Here is a 17,822-nt window from a genome sequence, read left to right as displayed (position 1 = left end):
TTTTTGACATTGAGATAGTTCCTAGTTAAGAGGCTATCAGCCTCCTGCTGCTACTATGTAGCTAGTCAGGTTGAGGTAGTCACCACTGGTGTCAGCTTTCTCTAAACAACCCATCCTAACTCACTAATAATTTGCGGGGAGTGGGAGGTTAGCAGGTTCTATAGGTGTGAAGCTGACAAGTAGGTGCTAGTTGTACTGAGGTGAAATACTTTACCATCCATGCAGCCTCGTATCCTGGTTTCCCTTATTTTCTTTAGAGTAAGGCTGCAAATCCTGGTGAGACCCCAGCATATCACTGGGATATTACAGTAGATATTACTGGTGGGAGTTGTAGCTCCTACCAAGTTTTCCATGTTTCTGTGGGATTTCTATATCCTGAGATGATGCGATTTTTTGGGGCGGTTCGGTTTGTCCTTCCATCTGACAAACTGACTTGCCATCTATATCAGTTCACATATAATCATTCTTAAGGTTTATGGGGTTCCCTGACAATCTGTGGGCTCCAGAGAAACGCATTGCACCATTCTGATCTACTATATCTTTATAAAGTTTTGGTTGAGAGTTATTCTATCATATCGTCCTAAGGGATTATTTTTACCCCTACTAGAATCTATAACACTCTGTATCGGAGGGACATCTAGTACATGGAAAGTGTTCAGTTTTCTTGTAGGATTAATAATCAATACTGAAATATAGATGGATCTTTCCAACTAATCAACAAAGCAGTGGTTATTTAGCCAGTATCTATACGTATTGATTCTAACTTTTGTTATTTGTGTCCAGGTGTTTGCCTTGGTAACCTTTATATGTGTTTTAACATATTCTAAAAAATGTTCATTTTAGTTAGTCTAGTCTGTAAAGGGTATATTAGTTTGTAGACTACTTCTGCCCGAGTGAAAACAGTTACTGTATGTACCAAGCTGTCTTATAGATGAGCAGTTCTGTATTTGCTGCACACCGTGTGTTACTGACATCCGGCTTCATGGGAGATTTTATATGAGTTCTTTATGCAAAACCAGAAACTAATGTTGGTGCAGAAATGGCCGAACTCCATCTGTATGGAATATACTATTCCTGTAGCTTGGGCTCCGAGATCTACTGGGGACAGGAACTCGGGGATTGTGGGGGACTCTACTGCAAGTTACTTTTCATGACCCTTCTCAGATCCCCAGAACCCCATGTTATTAATGGAAACCAGAATTAGTTAGTTGTAAGTCCCGATTAACATCTGTAGTTTTTGGTGATGTTTTCTGTACTGATAATTGCTTATTCTTTAAGTGAGATACAAACCAAGTGATTTTGATGAGTGAGCGATTCTGACTCACTTGCTCTGTCAGGACCCATGCTTACATGGGCCGTCATCTGTAATGGCTCTTTTGAGTGATTACTCATACGGCTTTCAGCCTGTGTAAAAGCACCCTTAGATGATGTTACATTTTGCTACAACACTTGTTATTTCTATATAAATGTTAAAAAAATCTGCATAATTTTTAAGGTTTATAATTTTTGTTGTTGTTGACAGATGACAGTACCGGGAGCTCAGAGGGATGTCTGATATCCGCAGATTGTAAAGCAGAAGATTGTGGTATCATACAAAATACATATGAAGAACCTGCCATTATCCCAGATATCTCCTCAGCCCTTCACAGCAAAGATCCATCATCTGACCCTCTAATACAGTCCCGATCTTCTGATTCATCACAGATTGATAAGCAGGAAAAATGTTACAGAAGGGGAAAACATCAAGGAGCTCACACAGGGGAGAAGCCGTGTTCATGTTCAGAATGTGGGAAATGTTTTGCAGGAAAATCAAGTCTAATTCAGCATCAGAGAATTCACACAGGAGAGAAGCAGTTTGTATGTTTAGAATGTGGGAAATGTTTTACACGGAAATCATCTCTTATTACACATCAGAGATCTCACACAAGAGAGAAGCCGTTTTCTTGTTCAGAATGTGGAAAATGTTTTACACGGAAATTATCCCTTATTACACATCATCAGAGAAGTCACACAAGAGAGAAGCCATTTTCTTGTTCAGAATGTGGGAAATGTTTTGCTGTGAAATCAGCCCTTGTTACACATCAGAGAAGTCACATAGGTGAGAAGCCATTTGTTTGTTCAGACTGTGGAAAATGTTTTGCTGTGAAATCAGTCCTTGTTAAACATCAGGAAAGGCACACAGGAGAGAAGCCATTTTCTTGTTTAGAATGTGGGAAATGTTTCAAGGATAAATCAGACCTTGTTAGACATCAGAGAACTCACACAGGAGAGAAGCCATTTTCTTGTTCAGAATGTTTGAAATGTTTTGCAACAAAATCATACCTGGTTATACATCAGAGACGTCACATAGGAGAGAAGCCGTTTTCTTGTTCAGAATGTTTGAAATGTTTTGCAGCGAAAACAGAACTTATTAAGCATCAGAGAATTCACACAGGAGAGAAACCGTTTTCTTGTTCAGAATGTGGGAAATGTTTTGTAGTGAGATGCGACCTTGTTACACATCAGAGAAGTCACACAGGAGAGAAGCCATTTTCTTGTCCAGAATGTGGGAAATGGTTTACAGGGAAATCAGTGCTGGTTAAACATCGGAGAAGTCACACAGGAGAGAAGCCATATTCATGTTCAGAATGTTTGAAATGTTTTGCAACAAAATCAAACCTTGTTATACATCAGAGACGTCACACAGGAGAGAAGCCGTTTTCTTGTTCAGAATGTTTGAAATGTTTTGCAGCGAAAACAGAACTTATTAAGCATCAGAGAATTCACACAGGAGAGAAACCGTTTTCTTGTCCAGAATGTGGGAAATGGTTTACAGGGAAATCAGTGCTGGTTAAACATCGGAGAATTCACACAGGAGAGAAGCCATATTCATGTTCAGAATGTGGGAAATGTTTTGGAGCGAAATCATCTCTTGTTAAACATCAGATAATTCACAGAAGAGATTTTCCTGTTCAGTGTGGCTTCTCTTCATAGGAGAAAAGCTGTTTTTCTAAACCTGTTTTGTCAAACTGCACAAAAAATAAAGAATAACTGCAGTCAAATTACTCATCCCCTTACTGTGGTGAAACAATGAATCCCCCCCTCTCTAGGCCAGTGGGAAAACAAAATACATCAAATATTGCGCTCCGAGGAACTCATGAGCTGGTAGAACGGTACTTGAACTAAATGCCTGAACATCTGGTCACCAAGGATCGAATTTAAAAAAAATAATTTAAATAACTGGGTGGATTATACCTGGGGCTGTCCACCATCTCTCAACATCTAACATAACCCCTTCAACTCTTCAAGGCTCTTAAACAGTCATTAGAAATACACTCCATAACTAACACTCTCCAGGCCAAAAACTACTGGATCATAGGTTACTGTTTTATAGCTAACTAGCTTATCACCCGCAACTTCGTTCATGTGGAATTTGTATTTTTTTGTTATAATGCTGAAGTAAAATAAAAGCTGTGTTGTGATTGGTTGCTATGAACAATACAGATTTTGTTTAAATCTCCATCCATATTAATGTGTCTTTAGTTGAAGTTTTAATTCCAGGCAATGCCGGGTATCCCTGCTAGCTTTTATTTTGCAGAAATTCATCTGCAACCTTGGAATTATCAGCCTTTGCATAGATAAGTGTCAGTCTTCACTGCAGCTTTTGCACAACTCTGTGGTCAATGGTGCCTGGAAATGGGGAGAACATAGTAGTGGGGAGCGGTAAGCAATATTCGCTAATAGGTTAGATCAGTTCTGTTGATAAAAGACCAACATTGGGTCTCTTGTGTCCAAGGGCTTTGGTACTCAGGTTTTTAAGCTACTGTGGAATGAGAATGTATGACAATGTATCTTCATTGTAAGCCTTTACTATGGACAAAATGCTCTAAGAGAAGGACCTGGGGTAATGTTGACCCTTCCAGATGGGCATACAACAATTTTCAGTAACAATTACAGGATGAAGACAACCATCTGCAGCTTCGGCTCAACTGCCTCTTTCCTGTGAGTGGCCCCTTAATCTTTTAGAAATGGGTGGAGGACATTGTCGTCATTAGAATTGCCTCCATGTGATGCTGGAACAGTTTGGACTCTACTACTTGAAGGCCTAAAGGGCTGGTGATTTCCCTGAACTTTGGGCCCGGAGTGGACTCTGGATTAGTTTCACATGGGCGAACTGTATTTAACTGATTGGTCATAGAGAGTTGCAGCTAGATTGGAGGCCATAAAACAGGTCGGCGCCATAAAAGTAACTACGTTGAATCCCGCTGTATTATTTTCATGTGGATTCAGAGGGGGGAGAAATGGGAACAGAAACCACTGAGCAGCCTAAAAATACTCTTATTTAAATATTTAGATCTCACAGAACAAAATCTGAGAATGTTAAAAATAAACCTAATGCAGTTGCTAATGCAGGTTTTGTGTTTTTATAGAGTGTTTCAAAATATCATGGAAATGGACAGGCAGAATAGGATATGTTTTGATAACCGATATTGGTAATCGGGAAGGAAAAAAAACACTCCTTTCTTGGGACTGATATGAGGAGGTTGGAAATGATGAGGTACACTTTTGGAAGCGCATTCGATTTTACATCCGTGTGGCGCAGTGGAAATTTTTGTTGAAACATCGGGTAAACCAATCCTGAATGCAAAAGCAGTGTCTTTGTTGTACAAGGCTTTACAGGTAGTTGTCATCAAGGTCCACCAAGCTCACACCAAGGATGCAACTCCTGAGGCTCTAAAGAACCGGAGAGTAGACGCAGTAGCCGGAGACTGGTAGAAGAAAGAGGAATGAATCACACACTGACAAGATCAGAAGGAAGAATCATCTTGCGTGCATCCCCGCACACTCTACTCCATGAGCCATGAGCTAACCCTTCAATCTAAGGAGATACTGTGTGGTATTGTGTCTTCTGTTTGATTTTCCCCAGGGTTCAACACTGCTGTGACCCAGTTTGTACTGGGCTGCATGCAATGTGCCTGATTACAATCCAGACCAACTGGTCAACATACCTCCTCGTTGCGAGCCAGACTATCCACTTCAGTGACTGCAAATGACTGCATACAGCTACCAGACGTAGGTGTTTTAGAGTTTATATTGGTTTGCATAGATCTCTTCTCAACTAGAAGTGTGGCTTGTAGAAAAAATAAATAAAATGCCGACGCCAAAGATACAGCTAAGATATTGTCAAATTAAGTATGTATATATAAAATATATACATATATATATATTAGTGTACCAGACGTCAGAGAATAATGGAGGTTCAGATTTTAGTAGTCTTCTACTCAGTTAGTCCTAATCATAAGACTGAATTGAGCCACCATGAAGTTTTGATAGGGTTCCTGTAGTACACATATACTTGCTTAAGTCCTGGCTTGAGAATCTCACCGCCCATATGTGTCACTCATAAATGTGTTTTCCTTGATTCCAGATATGGATGGCTATCACACATAGAAAAGCAGATGGAGAGTAGAATCATAGAGGGAGCACAGGCCACGAGAATGATGGCGTTGTGTGCACAGCAGCAGGAAGAGGTGGGAATGGCAGGCCGTGAGGATGGCAGTGAGAGTTGCATAGCAAAGGGAACTTCTCTCAGCTCCTCACCTCCTAACCCTGCTACCCCAATGGAGAGGGGGGTCATCATGGAGAACGGGATCAAGAGAGAAGAGTCAAGGAGAGGAGGGTGGGGGAGGAAAGCGTCATGCAGAGGGGGGATTGAGAGAAAAGTGTCAAGGAGAGGGGGGGTTGAGAGAAAAGCATGTTAGGGGGGGTTGAGAGGAAAGCATCATGGAGAGGAGGGGTCAAGAGAAAAGCGTCATGAAGGGGGGCGAGAGAGAAGCGTCATGGAGGGAGGGGGGGGGTCGAGAGAAGCATCATGGAGGGAGGGGGGTTGAGAGAAGCGTCATGAATGGGGGGGTCAAGCGATAAGCTTCATGAAGAGGGGGTCAAGAGATAAGCATCATGGAGACGGGGTGAGAGAGGAGCATCATGGAGAGCGGGAGAGGAGAAGGGAGCGTCATGGAGAGGGGGGTGTGAGGGAAGCATCATGGAGAAGGGGGACTAGAGAGGAGCAGCATGGAAAGAGGGGAGAGAGGAGCAGCATGGAAAAGAGGGGGGAAAGGAGAAGCATGGAAAAGTGGGGGGAAAGGAGAAGCATGGAAAAGAGGGGGAAAGGAGAAGCATGGAAAAGAGGGGAGATAGGAGAAGCATGGAAAAGAGGGAAGATAGGAGAAGCATGGAAAAGAGGGGAGATAGGAGAAGCATGGAAAAGAGGGGAGATAGGAGAAGCATGGAAAAGAGGGGAGATAGGAGAAGCATGGAAAAGAGGGGAGATAGGAGAAGCATGGAAAAGAGGGGAGATAGGAGAAGCATGGAAAAGAGGGGAGAAAGGAGAAGCATGGAAAAGAGGGGAGAGTGAATTGTGCATGGAGAAGAGGGGAGAAAGGAGAAGCATGGAAAAGAGGGAAGAGAGATGCTGCATGGAAAAGAGGGGAGAGAGAAGCTGCATGGAAAAGAGGGGAGGTGAGAAGTGGCATGGAAAGGTGAAGAGAGTAGCGGAATGGAGAGCGAGGAGAGGGAGAGAAAGAGAAAACTGGCATGGAGGGGGGAGGGGAGGAGATTCACAACAACCATTCTTCAAAACATTTTATGATCGTGTAGCGAACATCGGGGGATCTAGTGAAATGAATATGCTCAGTCTTTCAGCGGCTTGATGATGGATTTTGTGCGGACTGAAATCTATTGTTCAAACAAAAAGTGCACGATGCCAACATTTATATGTAACGATTATTGCTCATTTTGAGTGATAATTGTTCCATGTAAAAGGGCTATTAAAGTTGTGTTTTAAGGTGACTGGGTTGTCCTCAAAAGGATATATGTGCAAAAGTTTGGAACCAAGATTTGATGCACCATACCAGATCCAATTCACGACTTCTACTTCAGTCAAATTGAAACGCAAAGATAATCGGGTCCATACCAAGGTTTGAGGCTTGAATAATACGTTAGAAAATAATTGGGACAATATGTGTGGTAAAAATCATGAAGTACTTGTAGAAAATTGAAGAACTGTTTTATTTATACCCATGCTCCTATAATATCCTCCTCTGCACCCTTTGTGTGTATACCCCACATTACCTCATTATGAAGGAAGTCATTATGAATCATGTTTTTAAAAAAAATCTTGCAGGATTAGTTTAGAATTGTATGACAGCTTGTGGCTGCAGCTTCTACAGTGATCTTTATTGTTACTGAGCTCCAGTCTGCTGTAGCTGTTTGCAACTTGTGTACTTTCCAGGTTCTCTGTTACCTACTCTTACCTTCAGCCTCTGCTCCTGCTTGGTATGGCCCCACTGGTGTTAGGGTCGTGACAGGGTTAGTCAGCGCCTAGGTTCCAGCTCAGGGCTGTCCTTGTCAGGACGATTACCCTGCTCTCTGTTAGGCAAGTATTTCCTATTCCTCACCAGTGCAGGGCTTGCTCAGTCCTAATTTCCACCTCGTACCAAGCTACGTGCTGAGGAGTCAGTATCTGGTCTATGGGTCAGCTGTCAGTTCCACTGGGTGGTTTTCCTGCCCAGAGGGATGACACAATCATTCCACACCTGAATACAAGAATATACCTCCAGTCACAGTGCAGCAGAAGCCAGGGGCACAAGTAGTGTCCATCAAGCAAAACCGCCTACCATCTGCTGCCTGCCAGGGCATCACACTGCATCCCGAAAGGTTTCTGAAAAATGGTATTTTGAAGATATGCCAATCACCTTGGAACACTGCTCTCCTGCCTGTAAAGAAACCTAGAAGAACAGAGTATTGCACAGTCCAAGATCTAAGAGCAATGAGTCAAGCTGCTGTTCCTTTGCATCAAACAGTGCCCAACCAGTACACACTGCTTGGACTGATAACAGGAGAAGCTACTAACTTTACTGTGCTGAATTTAAAAGACGCATTCTTCATCAACAGACTGACAGAGGACGGTCAGCTTATCTTTGCCTTCCAGTGGGAAGATCCAAGAACTGGAGAAAAGTACCATTTGTCCTAAGGGCTCAAGAACTCACACTCTTTGGAGAAGCTCTTGCTATTGACCTAAGAAGAAACTCTTTCCCCTCCCAGCCAGGTACTGTATTGCTACAGTATGTGGATGACCTCCTCATAACTGAATCTACCTCTGAACGATGTCTGCAGAACACTAAGACAGTAATTCATCAGCTCTATGAAGCCAGATACAAAGTCTCAAGGAAGAAGTCACAGATCTGCCAAGCGACTGTCAAATACCTGGGATTTTATATCTCACAAAGTAAGGTACAACTGGAAGTTTAAAGAAATAGGGTTGTCTGCAATATCCCTGTACCAACCACCAGAAGAAAAAGTCAGAGAATTCCTTGGAGTTGCTGGATTTTGCAGAATATGGATACCTGGCTTTGCTGAAATGGCAAAACCCATTTATGAAGTTACAAGCAGGGATATGAAGATGCCCCCTTCTGCTGGGAGCAGGAACATACAAGGGCCTATGACAACATCAAGCAAGTTCTTCTTCTAAAAATACCAGCACTGGCCTTGTCTAATAAGGAGAAACCACTTATTCTGTATGTTCATGAGAAGAAGGGACTGGCAATCGGCGTTCTCAACCAAATGATGGAATTATGGCATCAACCTGTTGCCCATCTGTCCAAGCAACCAGATAATGTGGCCATGGGATGGCCTCTCTGCCTGAGAAGACTGGCAGCAAGAGTCGCCTTGGTTACAGAGGCTGACAAGCATACCCTGGGTCAAGATCTTACGGTATGAGTGCGACCTTCTGTCCTAACTCTGATGGATACCAAAGGTCACCACTGGCTAACAATGGCTCGCATGAGCAGGTACTGAAGCCACCTATGTGAAAACCGAAGACTGGAAGTATGTACTACTCAAAATCCAGCAACCCTGTGGTCCATCAGAACTGAAACTGCTGACTATAACTGCTGTAAGGTGATGGATGAAGTCTTTAGAAGCCATCCTGATCTACAAGACATGTAGTGGATATCCGCATATCTATATTTTCGGGACAATGGACATACATTTCATGTGGACAGGAGACCTGTGTTTATAGATTCAAGCATTCTGTATACCAATGCCAGTAGTATTCCATTTTGTTTATTCTTCTACAAATATAGCTATATTCCTTGTGTACCCAATGTATTCACTTCCTTATATGAAAAAATGTTTAAACTTTCCATTCCCTAAACTCCTATAGATGCAAGCAGAAGCTAGCAGTTAGCAAGAATGCTCTATTTCCCGATTCTTAGTAACTTTGGCAGGGGTACATCAGACATAAATAACCGCAGTCTGAAGCAGCTACCACAATAGTAACCCAAGCAGTTTTACTGGAAACTTATGCAAATAACATGGGAAATTTATGCAATTAATAGTTCAAGCTGTAATCTCCAATCATATCGAAGGAACTACACGTGGGTCCAAGACAACTGACTCATCTCGTCCTGCTACCACATGATGGCCAATAACAGATGACCGGAGGATGGAAGAATTTCAAGATGCTTATCCAATAATTAAACAATACGTTGGATCTATGTAAGCTTTGACCTGCCCAGATGGGCAGATATGTTAAACTCTTTAAAAGAGGCTGTGCGCCCAACAATAAAGCGGAATTGAGGAAGCTTATACATGCTGATCCCGTGTCAGTGTGAAATCATCTTATGCGCATAATCAATTGGTAACCAATCAGGAAAGGGTCCAAACATTTCTACTTGAGTAGGCCGTGGACACAAAAAGGGATTCCACGACAGTTGGTGGCCCGTACGGGGAGTGGTCGATTGGGATCTGAAGACGATCGGAAAATAAGGCGCGGACATAGGCAACCTTGGACTTGGCGGGCCCAACAAATCATCAGAACACGGTAAGATAAATTTATTATCTATACCTGTGTGGCTGACTCCAAGCTCACCTATGTGCCATGTCCAGGCCGATCGATTTGGATCCGCGCGACAGGTACTTTAAGTCTCGACCACGTAAATAGAACCTGTCTTAAGAACAAAAAGGAATGTTTGTATACCTGTTGTTTTTGAGAGTACCGGTTGACTGGTGACATCAACAGGCTGTTCCAGGGAGGGCCTGTACGAGGTTTTTCCACTCCTGGAGGGAGGAGGGAACCGTCAGCTAGCCTGCGCAGAGACTCTGCTCCTGGAAAGTCTGAGTGCCAGACTGGGAGAGAGAGAGTGTCAGAAGGTCTGATTAGGGTTTTTCCACTCCCGGGAAGTCTGTAGTCAGGCTTGGGAGGAGGGAACTGTCAGATGTGTATCCCCAGGGGCAGTGAGACTAAGCCTGCTATACTGGTGCTCTGTCTATTTGTATGTGCGTCCCAGGTGAAGTCAATAGGTTGCCCAAGGAAGGGCCTGTGTAGGGACTCTAATCCTGGGAAGTCTGCGTATCAGACTCAGGAGGCCGGGAGAGGCTGACAGACGTCTGAGCAGGGACTCTGCCCCGGGGGAGCCTGCAGAGAGGCTCAGGGGTAAGAGAGGCTGTCAGACATCCAGGCTGAGGTAATTCAGTCTGGCGTATTCCGAGGGAACAGTGAGATTAAGCCAGTTGTACTAGTGCTCTGTTTTTTTTGTGTCTACTTCCCACCTCCATGTCTCGGCCCTATTGTAAGAAAGGGTTATTGTTAATCATAAGCACATGGGGATGGGAGATCTGTAGACAGGATAACCCCTACCCCAGTCACCGGTGTGGCTATGGTCCACTGGTTGAGGGTTACTAGCCACACTTATTTGTTTATCGTTTGAACATTCATGAGTGGATCCCTCTGTCTGAGGGTAGATTATTAAACTGTGTAGCGGCGGAAATGCTAGAGACTCTAGGGCGGGACATACTATGTCTGGCGTCTGAGGAGAATCCTATAATCATAAATCTGGCTGCCATGATTGAGATTGAGAGGCAGCAAACATTGTACCAAGGCCAATTCTTACACCCTCCAGAAAAGTGTGGACGGTGTGGAGAGTCAAGTTATCATTGATTAATCAAGCAATCTTTCTGTGTGCTCAAAACAGGTCCCCTGTCCGTTATATAAAGTTAGTGTGCTTGTCTGTTGTGTAGAGCTAATCCTGCTGAGTTGTTTATATGGAAATAGTCTGTTTGTCTATCATATAGAATTAGTAGCAGTCCTACTCAAACTGTAAGAAGGGATTGTCGGCAATGAGAACGCATTGGCTGGGTTATAGCCAAGATTGATTCACCGCACACAGCAGCGTTGTGGGTTTGTAATTTAAAGGCTAAATGTGCATTATTGGATCCCTTCTAGTAAAGGCAGACTGATAAACTGTGTTGCTGTTGAATTGTTGAAAGTATGGGGTGTGATAGATAGATATAGATATATATGTGTTATGGCACTTTGCCCCCCCGAGCGCTAGATGGGGTGCCCTGATCTTCCCGCACGCCACTGTCCCTTCCTACTTGCCTCGGCCCTGGCTAACCCCAGGCGGACAACTGGATGACGGTCCCTGCCCTGGCTAGGGACCTGGCGACTGACAAGAAGCAAGCTACCTAATGGGGGGAACAGAGTGCCGACAGGGGAGGCAGATGGAACCAACCAACAAAACTACCAAGCTGGAGATGGAGCTCACAGGCAAACTGACAGGGTACTGGATAGCAACTAGTGCTGACTGGGCCAGACCAAACTAGAGGCTAACAGAACCGACAAGAGCAGACAGAACAAGGGGAACCAGAGGGAGCTGACCAGCAACTAGGGACTGGCTGAGGAACCGCAGACAGACTGGCTAGGTGCAAGCAGAACCAGTAACTGGCAGTGAGCTCACTTCACTGCCAGTCTTTTAACCACAAGGTTCCGCCCAGGGGCGGAGAGTGGGAGGAGGCAACTCCACCCACTGCTGTATAAAAAGAACGGAGGAGTGTGGGCGGCACCCTACGGGCGGACACGCCCACGCCGCCGCCCACCGGCCGCCCCAAGCTGCTGGGATAACCTCGACACAGGGCTCCAGGCCGCCGGAGCCGACGCCGGAGCGACAACAGGTTTCGACAAAGACTTATGGAACCCCCTGCGACCCCTCCTTTTGCGATTTCCAGAGGACCGGTACCCCTTCTGTCCCACCCTGTATGGCTCAAATACCGACAGACTCTCCTCACAACGCAACTGCATACGAGACCCCACCCCTTTCTTCCGTCCCCCCTGCAGGGCATCGGTGGCGACATCAGCAGCAGGGCAGGCGGACGGGGTGTGACGGTAAGTGAGACCTCAGGGACTGAGTGCGGTATCGACTGAGCAGGGAGGAAGGGAAGCGCGATGGCTATGGCAGGACGGCCCCCACTGGGTTAGCTCCCCAGTGGCCCAATCGAATTGGGGGTTGTGCAACGCCAGCCACGGCATCCCTAGTACCATGTCTATCGACATTTTCTCCATCACCAGGAATGATAGACCTTCCGAATGGCGACCCCCCACCGTGAGTTGTAACACAGCTGGTTTCAGAAGTGGGATCGTGATCGATAGGCTCCAAAAAGCTCGGACACAAGGCACGGACAGACAACCTTGGACTTGGTGGGCCCACCAATCTACAGAACACGGTAAGATAAATCAATTATCTATACCTGTGTGGCTGAGTTCAGGCTTGCCTGTGTTGTGTCAAGGCCGATAGATTTGGATCCGCACGACAGGTACTTCTTAAGTCTCGATCACGTGATAAGAACCTGTCATAAGATATAAAGGAATGATTACATGCCTGTCGTTTTGAGAGTACTGGTCGGTTGGCAAGGTCAGTGAATTGCTTTAAGGGAGAGGAAGACCCTGTACAGGGGCCCCTTGCTCGGGTCAGGTTTGGTGTCTAAAACCTTAGAGTAAGGGGACCTGTCGGGGTAGTTTGACTAGGTGGTCCTGCTCGGGTCATGTTTGGTGTCTAAAACCTTAGAGTCAGGAAACGGTCAAACGTCTGGACAGGCACCGCTGCTCCGTTAGAGTCTGGTAAGAGACCTAGGAGAGACAGGGGCTGCCAGACAGTATCCCGAGGGGCAGTTTAGACCAAACCGGCCGCACTGGTGCTCCGTCTACTTGTCTGTCTAATTGTATGGGTATACCACCCATGTCTTGTCCAAATTGCCAAAAAGGATTGTTATTGACGATAAGTACCCTCGGATGGGAGATCTGTAGTCAGAATAATCCCTACCCCGCCCACCGCTGTGGTTATGGTCCACTGTTTGAGAGGGATGGTCCACAAATATTTGTTTATCGTTTAAACGTGCATGAGTGGATCCCTCTGGCTGAAGGTAGATTGTTGAACTGTGTAGCAGTAGAACTCAGTGAGGTTCTAGGACGGGACATACTGTGTCCGGCATCTAGCGATACTCCTAGAATTTTAGACCTGACTGCCGTGATTGAAATTGGAATGCAACACCTGTTGTATCAAGGACAGTTTTTGCATCCCCCTCTGAGATGTGGAAATCCAAATAATCACTGCTATCACTGACTCTCTGATGTGTTCAAAAGAGTCATGTTTATAACTGTAATGGACAGTACTAACAATTGCTATGCAACGGTAGAGTATAAGGTGATTGCATTAGATTGAATCTGAGTAGTTCTGCTCATCCTTTGCATAAAATAAGCCTTGCATAGAATTTAGAGTGTTTATATATAACGTAGAGTTGATCCTGCTTATATCTCATATAGAAATAGCCTGTTTGTATATTGCATAGAATTAAGATTAAGTCTGTGATATAGGGTTAAACTGTAGTCTGTAATCAGAGGAAGGGGGGCTGTCTGGCGCGGGGGATCAACGCTGCGCCCGAGAAAGAGGAAGTTCTCAATTACACATTACACTTAGCAGAGAAAGGAAAAAACATAGAAACTAGAGATATCGCTGTTTCTGACCATCACTGACTATTCCTGGCCAGTGACCTAAGGATGGGATATCTATAGTACCTGCAGCGGCACCGCTTGTCTCTTGTCTGGACTCCGGCACTGTCCTAGTCGGCACAGTTAGCGCAAACTACGCACGGTTACGGACACCTGCTCCATAGTCCTATCAGCCAGTTAATCTCCCGTCCGCCTAGGGATAGCATAGTCGGCCATAGGAACCAGCGAGGGGACGCTTCACGAAGCGCCACCTCGTACAGGTGAGGGGTGTGGATTTCTCGGAAAAAAACCCACGGGAGGCCCATGCCCCCCTCCTGAGATAGGCAGGGATTTCACCCCCTTGTTGTAGGGTATTGTGGGCGACGGGAGGTTAATGGACAGGGGAGCAGGTCTCTGTCAGAATTGATAAGGGAGAAGGGGGGTTTCTATAAACATTAGTCGCGTTGTGAGTGAAAGATTAGAGATCCTTCCTGCCAGAGTAAGTGTCAGAGAGAAAGGGGGAGAAACTCTGCGAAGGCCAGGAAAGAGGAAGTGTTCGTTTAGAATCTATTAGTACTACAGATTCCAGCATAAAGTTACGGACATAGGAATGGGAAATAAATCAAGCAGTAATAACGGCCGACGAGCACGTGATTTAGTAGCCGAGAGGGAAGGTAAACACTGCTCTGATAAATGGCCACAGATAAGGAAAGTAGCGGGCTGGCATCCAAATCCAGATGGACGACTTCAGCCGGAGCCCTGGAGAGTCTTGATAAGGGACAAGCGTGGCATGCTGCAGGATAAAAACCTGCTCACAGCTGCCGAAGGATGGTATCGGGTCGCAAAAACACTGAATAGAGACGGGTGGGCGGAGACGGAGCAGGGGGGCAGTGGGAAATACAAACGTTATGTGTATCATGCAAATTCTGTGAACCCACTTCTTACACATCCGTCAGCACCTCCCATGCATTCAGGTAACTTACCATATTGGATGTGCCTAGTCTGTGGAATGCAGAACCCAAGGCAGCGAGAAACCTGTCTGGGATGTGGTGCCCCGCGCCCAGGCGGAAGTGTAAATGAGCCCACACTTCCTGCATTCAACGCTGAGCAGGCGGTTCCCACATCCGGAGCTACCGTGCGTTCCAACACTGCAGTTTCCTGTGATGATGTCACAGGAAATACTAGGCATTCCAATATGCGTTCCACAGCCACTTCCTCAATGACCACTTCCTCTGGCGGCCATCTTGATGCACCTCAGAGGCCTAGTGCACGGCCACCTACTCCGTACGGTGGCCATCTTGGTACACCCCAGAGGCCTAGTACCCAGCTGTCCACCCATCAAGGCAGCCATATTGCTACACCTCAGAGACGCAACACACCTGCCATGTCTCCACTATATCCAGTGATAGATCCTCAAGCGTTACAAGCACAAAGACAAGCTGTTCCTCTGTTTCCAAACCAGCCAATTACAGATGATCAAGCAACCACAGAGGATCAGCTGATCGCAGGACCTGTTGCAAGTGAAGGTGGAGCTCAGGGAGGCTTTGATCTACCCCCACCCAGGGAGGAAGATGGAGATCAATGGACAGACAGTGAGGAGGATGGTGAAACAGGAGTCACCAGGTCTGGGGAGAAATTCCGAGGCCGACCCCCTCCTGTGAAAATGGTGCGCCGCCGGGATGGCATATTGGCAAACAAGGGATATGGTGCAAGGCCCAAGCATCGCCCAGCGACGATGACTTCAGGGGGAGCAGAAGAACAATTCTCGCTAACAAAGCCCAGCTTACGTAAAAGCCCAGCAGCTCGCACGAGTATACAAGAACAACTTAACTTTGCACCCCCCAATACATCTACTCCTAAGGTCCATTTCATGTCTCCACAAGGAGATGACCCGTATGGATCGCAGGACTCCCTTACACAAGATGAACATCAATCTCTGGCACCACAGATCACGCCTCAGCTGGCACCACACAGGATGCCTTCGTACCGGCAGACGCCCCGCTCCTATACGTCAGCTTCACTCCAAGTCAAGCCACTACTCTCCAGGCGGGATTACCAGAACCAAAAAAGCAACCCATGCCTTTCTTCAGGAAGCTGGTCCAGTACCAACGTAATTATTCAGCCACCTGGAAGGATCTACAGGCCTTGACGGAAGTAAAGGCTGGAGATACATATTGGCCAGTCATCCAGAAATCCCTCGATCCGACGAGTGAAAATGCTACTCCAGAGACAACATACGCTTCCGGAAGGGAATTTTGCAAGCAAGTGAAGGCCTGGGCGCAAGACAGGTTGGCAGATCAAGCTATCACACTGCAAGACGTGACCCAAGAAAAAGGGGAATCTGTGGACAAATTCTACGGTCGCCTCATTCAACTCTTTGACTATCTCGGATTCTCATCACAAATCAGAACACACCAATTGATGCTTTCCGCTGCTTTTGTTTCTGGCTTACGGGACCCGATAAGAAAGGGACTGATAGCAGCAAAACCGGAATACAAGATCCTGGCTATCGATGTCCTACTACCAGTCGCAAAGGGAGTAGCAGGAAATGGACCTACCCCTGTGATGGTGGCGATGGGAGCTCCACACAATCGTAGTCAGGATGGGCCAAGAAGATGTTATAGATGTAACAAAACAGGGCATTTCAAGAGAGACTGACGCGCACCACCAGGACAACACGGACAAACGAATCAGGCCAGAAGACAGGCTGGACCAACATCTTCTGATGACCTTCCGCCTCCACCACCACCCCCACCACCCCCACCACCGGTATCCTACCATGGCCCGTCCCAATAGGACACAGGCCAGCCAGTCTCCAGTATGGCCTCTTTCCAGCAGAACCCTGCAGTAGATAATACCGGACCCCAAGCCCAAGTGACTCTCTCTTTCGCAGGGAATCCAACTACCTTCCTACTGGACACTGGTGCAGCCAGGAGCATCATTCGTGCTGACGATTTTCCCTTCAAGCACCTGCTGGATGACAAGACCATACTGACCGTAGGAGTAGGAGGAAGGCCGTCTGAAAACCCACTAAGCAAGCCACTTCCTGTCGGCATACAGAACATTCTGGCTAGATTTGTGGTCCACAAGACCTCACCGCTCAACCTATTGGGAGCTGACCTTCTATCAAGACTTCAAGCTACAATTGCCTACACTGAAGACGGTGGCATAACGGTTACCTCCCCTCTATCTGAAGATGACCAGATGACACTTGCCTCAGAACCATTCCTCATGACCTGTCAAGAAGTTCGAAAGACAATACCAGATGAAGTGAAAGCAAGAATCCCTGATACACTGTGGTCAAAAGGACCTGAGGACATTGGTCGTCTGAGAGTTCCACCAGTGATAGTGAGGATGAAGCCCGGAATGCCATTCCCAAGAAGACCACAGTATCCACTGAAGCACTCAGTGTCACTAGCCATCGACGAACAGATTAAGATGCTGGTCCAGAATGGAGCCCTTGTGCCATGTGAGTCGCCATGCAACACCCCGTTATTTCTGGTGAAGAAGAAGACACCGAAGGGCGAACCAACCAAATACCGTATGGTTCAAGACCCACGAGCAGTGAATCAGGCTACCATATTGGAAACTCCTTTGGTGCCAAATCCACACACGCTACTGTCTAGAATTCCGCCAACAGCGAAGTATTTCACGGCCATAGATATGGCAAACGCTTTTTTTGGCGTCCCGCTAGACCGGTCATGCCAATTTCTATTCGCCTTCACGCACAACGGAGGCCAACTTACATGGACTGTAATGCCTCAGGGTGCACAAAATTCACCCAGCCAGTTCGCCAAAACAATGTCTCTGATTCTAAACCCATGGATGGAGGGACACCCCACAGTGGTCTTACTCCAATACGTGGATGACCTGTTACTTTGTGCAGACGATCTGGACACGGCCTCCTCCTCCTCTGAAAATCTTCTGTGCTATCTGGCGTATCAGGGATGTAAAGTGTCAGAATCCAAGTTACAGTGGTGCTGCACCACCGTCATCTTCCTTGGCCACTGCATTTCCCAAG

The 17,822-nt window shown here is 46.2% G+C and overlaps 1 protein-coding gene across 2 annotated transcripts in view; it reads left to right on the top strand.

The window, feature by feature from the left end:
• Positions 1 to 17,822, top strand: part of LOC136628997 (oocyte zinc finger protein XlCOF6-like) — a 169,789-nt gene that overhangs the window by 65,340 nt on the left and 86,627 nt on the right. Inside the window, exon 7 of one of the 2 annotated variants that reach the window (XM_066605095.1) lies at positions 1,523 to 3,462. The exons of the other annotated variant lie outside the window; for it this stretch is intronic. Coding sequence (XP_066461192.1) covers positions 1,523 to 2,973 — 1,451 coding nt within the window. The 3' untranslated portion in view covers positions 2,974 to 3,462. Of the gene's footprint in view, positions 1 to 1,522; positions 3,463 to 17,822 lie in introns of those variants that run through there. 2 annotated transcript variants of the gene reach the window in all.

Source organism: Eleutherodactylus coqui, chromosome 5 (genome assembly GCF_035609145.1).
Source record: "Eleutherodactylus coqui strain aEleCoq1 chromosome 5, aEleCoq1.hap1, whole genome shotgun sequence".
NCBI lineage: Eukaryota > Metazoa > Chordata > Amphibia > Anura > Eleutherodactylidae > Eleutherodactylus > Eleutherodactylus coqui.
Note: the sequence above shows the minus strand (reverse complement) of the source record. Positions and strands in the feature narration are given on the sequence as shown.